Source organism: Buceros rhinoceros, unplaced genomic scaffold (assembly GCF_000710305.1).
Source record: "Buceros rhinoceros silvestris isolate BGI_N320 unplaced genomic scaffold, ASM71030v1 scaffold14436, whole genome shotgun sequence".
Classification (NCBI taxonomy): Eukaryota; Metazoa; Chordata; class Aves; order Bucerotiformes; family Bucerotidae; genus Buceros; species Buceros rhinoceros.
Window position 1 is genome coordinate 49,182 of NW_010415880.1, and position 5,705 is coordinate 54,886.

At 52.0% G+C, this 5,705-nt stretch overlaps 1 protein-coding gene across 1 annotated transcript; it reads right to left on the bottom strand.

Annotated features, from left to right (window-relative positions):
- Positions 1-3,808: 3,808 nt before the first annotated feature.
- Positions 3,809-4,801, bottom strand: FAM78A (family with sequence similarity 78, member A; the record flags this gene model as incomplete). The annotated part of the gene is made up of 2 exons (XM_010137582.1): positions 3,809-4,337; positions 4,648-4,801. Coding segments are annotated over 2 exons (683 nt in total), but the record flags the coding sequence as incomplete, so codon positions are not given.
- Between the last annotated feature and the right edge of the window lie 904 nt (positions 4,802-5,705).

Below are 5,705 nucleotides of genomic sequence, written 5' to 3' on the forward strand. Positions count from 1 at the left end.
CCCCCGCTGCCGGACCCTGCCGTGCTCCCCGCCGCGCCAGCTCCACAGGTCTACCCCTTCCCAGCGCTGCTTAATCTCTGCTGACTCTCCACGGGGCTGCTCCTCCCTCCCACGCTTGTCTCGGTGTCAGGGGTGGGAACCGAGGACCAGCCAGTGATGCTGCTCAGCGTGTTGGCCCTGCTCAGCGGTGCCTGCCAGCCCCTGCCCCAGAGGGGGCAGCTGAGGGTCTCGGCCAGGGCTTGCCCCGCTGCTTCCCACCCAGGACCACGACACGATTTTGACAGGAAGGGTCAGGCTACACTCTCAGCTCCTGCGGTGATTTGGGGCTATAAAGAGCTGAGCATCACTGATGGGAGGGGTGAGGCAGAGACAAGCTCAGGTACTTCAGTGTCCCATGTTGGTGCCCCGTCACCTCCCCAGCGTATCCTTTGTGCACTCCTGGTTCTGCAAGAAGCTGCCAGAGAAGGAGCTTTATTTCCCTCTGCTATTTACCACCTTACTCGGTGCAGGATGCCCCAGATCCCCTGACATTTAAGTCCCCGTTGGGGTCCTGTCAATCCCTGTTCTAACCACACGGCCATTAAGCAGCCGTGTGAGCAGCGATGTCTATAGCACCTGTACTCCCAGCCACCGATCCTTTGATACTCCGTCTGTCCCGTCAGTTCTGTAATGAAGCAGCATTGGAAAAAACAATCACTTTTAATCACAACGCATGGAATCTCAATAGAGGCAGCATCACATTTCTGTGCCGTGTCTGGTGACGCGAATGGAGGTGGAGGGGCACGTTTCAACCTAGGCATGGGATAAAGGCATTCTTTGGGAAGGGAGAAGTCCATGCAAAGCCGACCCCAACGTGAAATTTGAATTTCGTATTTACTGCTTAGCCGGGTCCGTTCAGTGCAAGAGGACAAATTAGCCAGGAGGTTACTATTGAATTGCACGGATTCATCTAGTCCACCAGGTAGAGGGAGTAGGAGGAACCAGGTTTACTTAATGCACTGGGAGACTAAGTCCAACACAAAGCTAAGTGGAAAAGGACATAGGTGTTCCCTGAATGTGGTTTTTGGTGACTGAGAAGAAATCTTTCCTTGGAATTCCTTCGTGCAGCTAATTAAGACAACTGGGTCCGATTTCTTCGACCCATGCTGACATCAGTGAGAACTGTAAGTCCTCAGCACCTGGAGACAAAGTGAATACCAGACGTAAACACCCTTCTGCTCCCACCCGCGGCACTGCCCAGAAGTGCACCTCAGCAGGAGCCGGGGTGCGTGCAAGCGTCATCAGCTGTTCACACACAGCTCACAGTTTGTCCTCTTCTGCATGTATTGCCTCGGAGAAAATACAAACAGGTCCCAAAGGGCTGTGCCAGTAGAGCTGTAGTCCGGATTTGAATCCGCGTAAGAAAATGGAGTTTAATATAGAGAGTGACTGTGCAAGTCAAGGTCTCCCTAGCTTCATCCTTCATAGTCCCAAAGCCTAGATTTAGGCAACCTTTGGCTCATGGATTTGGGTTTGATCCAGTCTGTTCGTTTGCAAGCTGCTTGTGATGCTGGACTTCCTACCTCCAAGATCTGCCTGTTGGGGAGAGCAGTTGGGTGGCTGAGCACCTCTGGAAAGCAGTGCTGGGAGGAGGGCAGGCTGCCCGGGAAACGGGGGGTTGGTTGCAGGGACCCAGGATTCTTGTTTGCTGGTTTGAGACTGTCATGTGGGGGACATGTCTTCCGGACATGCCCTCCCCAGGCAGGTGGTGATGGTGAATCAGTTGCTGAAGTAGATGGCTTTGGAGAAGTGAGGAATCTCACTTTGGAGAAGTGAGGAAGGAGAATTTCTTGCTGGTAGTGTGCCATGTGGAAGATGAAGATGGCAATAGCAGCTAATCGGTGCCTCTCCAAGGGGAAAGCCTTCTGAGCAGCGAGTGTGTGGCTGTGAGACCTGTTCAGACCAGCTCAGCAGGGCCAGGCTTGTATCTGGCACGCTGAGCTCTCGTCGGTCCTAGCTCTTGAGGCAGATTGTTAGTAAGAGGAAGAAACGTTATCTAGGGGAAGGAGCTGTGGCGGGAAGGGGAAGTGATCTGCCTCGGGCCATGTGCTAGAGCAAGAGAGCAGACCCTCTGCTCCCCGCCCTGTGCTCTACCCTCCAGATGCCACCTCTACTGCAGAACTTCCTCCCATTCAAACGGCTTCTCTGTGCCGCCTTCCTCTGCAGGAGCGCCTCTGGTTACCTCCGGAGCCATCTGGACCAGGTCCTTATGACAACCCACAGGTTTCACCTCCTGCTCCAAGCGCACCTGACTCACTGGAGGAGCGACACCCAAGCTGTTGCCCTGCTTGCCCTTCTCATGCATTACCCCTTACTGCACAGATGTTTGTGCCGTAACCAGACAGGTACAGAATCACCCATGGTCCTGTCTGTACCCCGTTCCCACAGTTGTGTAGATCACGAGGTCATGTGGAAGAGAATGATCTGCTAACCCCAGTGTGATTCGTTATCGTGGGAAGGAGAGCGTTTTTCATAGCTTTTCCTTCTAGTGTTTGCTAGCAGCGGGTGCCTGTGACTTTCAGACGTGGCTGTTCCTGAATTATGGATATTGCTGGGTAGACCCGGTAGATAAGATCTGCCCTCGCATAGACCCATGTGTCCCCAATGACTTCAGAAGGATCCTTTATGTATCCTGCTCTTCTTACAGCACCGTCATTTGGATTTCATAGGAAAACGGGGCAACAGAGCTTCACCCAACCACAGCCACTGCGTGAGCCACTGGCTCTTACGCCACGAGAAGGTGAGACCGTGGGCTAGCTGTGCAAACGTCTGCGTGTGCTGAAGACAAACCCAGTGGGACATCTCCCCCTCTTGATTCCTGTGGACTCCCAGGGCCACAACTCCAGCTGTGAGATTATCCCATGTCCTGATGCTAATGGGAGAGTGAGCTCACCCAGAGTAGGCAGCACAAGCTCGCTTGCTGCCCCTTCCGCGAAGCAGGGAGATGGCCTAGTAGCTCCCACTTGAGAGACATCCTACAGCAGGTTTGTTATTTGCATTGCTTTGAAACTGAGATTATTTCCACGCTTCCTTGTTCCAGCTTTTAAAACCAGGAAGATTTTCTTTTCATCACACTTCTTCTAATTTCATGCCCTTTGCATCCATCAGCCCGTGACACGCTGACAATCTATTCCTTGTTCCAAAACTTTCTCCCAAAAAACTCTGTAGAAAGGACATTCTGCCTGGTGGTGGTTTTGTTGGTTTTTTTTTTTTCAAATGTAGCTTTAAGGCAAAAGTTTGGCAATGCAAAGCAAAGTCTACATAAGGCCGCATGACTTGGATTTGCAACTCAGAACTTTACAGCTTAAAAAAAAAAATCTTTATCTTAAATAGTCCACTTTTTGCTCCAGGAAGTTGTTTCACTCTCAACCAAAAAGAAAAAAAGAAGGAAAAAAAGACTCTAAAATCCCAAATAAAATGTTCTTGTTGTTCTGGGCAGTCTGGACAAGCTAATGAGACTGAAGTTCGAACAGTAACTGAAGTAGGGAAGAAGAAAAAATAAAAGCTCTATGGGTAGACATCAGTGTTAGTGTCTTCCCTTAGGAATCCAGTGGTGAGACAGACCCCAGTCCAAGGTCTCCTCTTTAGCTTTAGCACAGTGAAATCCGTCCCAATGGGAGAAGGTAGAATGGTTGCATCTGAATGACTCAAAAGTGCATTTTGATTTTGCTCAGATTATACGCATGTATTCTAATACCTACGTGATTGTTTCGCTTCGGAGTTTTGGGGGTTCTTTTCTCCCTTTTGATGCCGGGACGCCAGGTTTATATTATCGATGTTTTGGAGGTATCACCACAAGGGGTGGTCCATCCTTTGGCCTCCACATGAGTACCTGAGCATCATTGGCATTGGGTTTGACAAGGGCACTGGGTGGTATTGGCTCATTCTTGCTAAGGACCTGGGGCTGCTCTTGGGCAGAGGGCTCCTGCAGCTTGGCACGCTGCCCCAAGGGTCTGCTGGGATTCACCTCGATGCCCAGCCTCATGCGCCATTTGATAGTCTGCAAGGTCACCATTTCGTTGGTGGCCGTGTTGGTTGCGACCAGCCAGGTGGTGAAGCTTTGATCCCGGTGAATGCTTGTGAGTTTGGCCACGTTGCTCTCGCTGACGGGCACCGCCCACGTCACGCTCGGGTAAAAGTTGTCGTTCATGCTGATGTTGAACTTGGACTCCTTCTTTGTGGGACCCACGATGGTGCAGGTTTCTGTCGTGTTTCCATACCAGGGATAGTTCACGCCATCGGAGTCACTGATGGCCTGGATTTTACCGTCCAGTAGATCCGGAAGCTCCCAACTTGACCTGCCATAATCAACAATAAATTATGGATAATGCATTAATTAATGAGTTTAGAAGCACACCGGACTTCAAGGAAGGAGAGGAAGGAGTTGTGAACGCATTCCCCATTTCGCTTTGACTGGAATTTGTTCCCTTCGCACTGTCCTGCCAAAGAGCTCATCCCTGCCATTAAAACTGTCTCTCCAAATTTCCAGGACTGGTCATAAAAGTCTGTCCTGCTGTTAAACATCACTGAGGTGTTTAAACCATCCCCCTGCAGGACCAGGGCTTTCCTGACAGGGACTGGTGGCTGCCTAGAGTAGTTGGTGTTTACATAAGGCTGCAGGTATCTTCTGGCAGCTCCTTGGCTATCTGAGCGTGGCTGAACCCAAGGACCCGCTCCAGTGCCGCGTTCAGCATCTCAACTCCCGTGCTGGTGAGAGCGGGGCTCAGGGCTGAGCTTCCTTCTCTCACCAGCACAAAATCTCCTGTGTCAGCAGAAGAACGGGCAAGCTCAAAGGTGACAGAAGACCTAAGCGGTGGAAGTAAGATCAAGGACTCAACTGGACCATAAAGCTTCCCATGGCCCCACCCTGTTCTTTCTTCTCGGTCCCTACCTGCAAACACTCATTGTCTCTCTGGACAAGCCCCTGACCCTGCCCGCTGTCTGCCTGGCGCTGGAAGTGTAACCCATCCTCCTCCAGCCCGAGGAAGGACCCAGCTCAAAGGCTGCACGCCAGGCTCCGGGCTGGGGATGGTGTTACAGTGATCAGAGACACTGAGGTCAGCCAGCTCGTGACACTGCCTGGGCCGGTCATCTGCGTGCTGTGCTTGCCAGACTGCAGAGAGGTCAGTCTTCCTAGCAAGAAAGTAAGTGAAAACAGTCCCTCTGTCACTTTGTAACGCTGATGCACAACTTGGGGTTTGTATTTTTTTTTTTAAGAGTAGATTTGCAAACTACAGTACCTGCCTCAGAAAAAGATGTTTGTGGAGCAAAGGCGCTGAGATGGCATAACCGCTGCCCACGTGCTCAGTGCGTGCCACGTATTGTAAGGGCATTATTTCACAAACCAGGTAGAGGTGGCTCTAATGTACCGTCCCCTCCTGGTTAGGAATCAGCCTTCCCCAAGAGAATGTCCCTGAACCAGAGGGATTGTGCAGCGGCAGCAGCAGCTCGATCCCAGCGTGGCATTTGCGCTAGACCCCACCGCGGGGCTGGGACGCACCAGCCCCCCAAGCCCTGTGGCTCCCCGCTGCCGCTGTGCCATGGGACACGGTTTATCCTGGGAGGGAGACAGAGGGGACGTGCTGGGGCTCATCAGGGTGGCTGTCCGAGCCTTTCATGAGGCTGGTACTGCGGCTTAAAATAGCCCCTTGGCTGAGGTGGGGGGT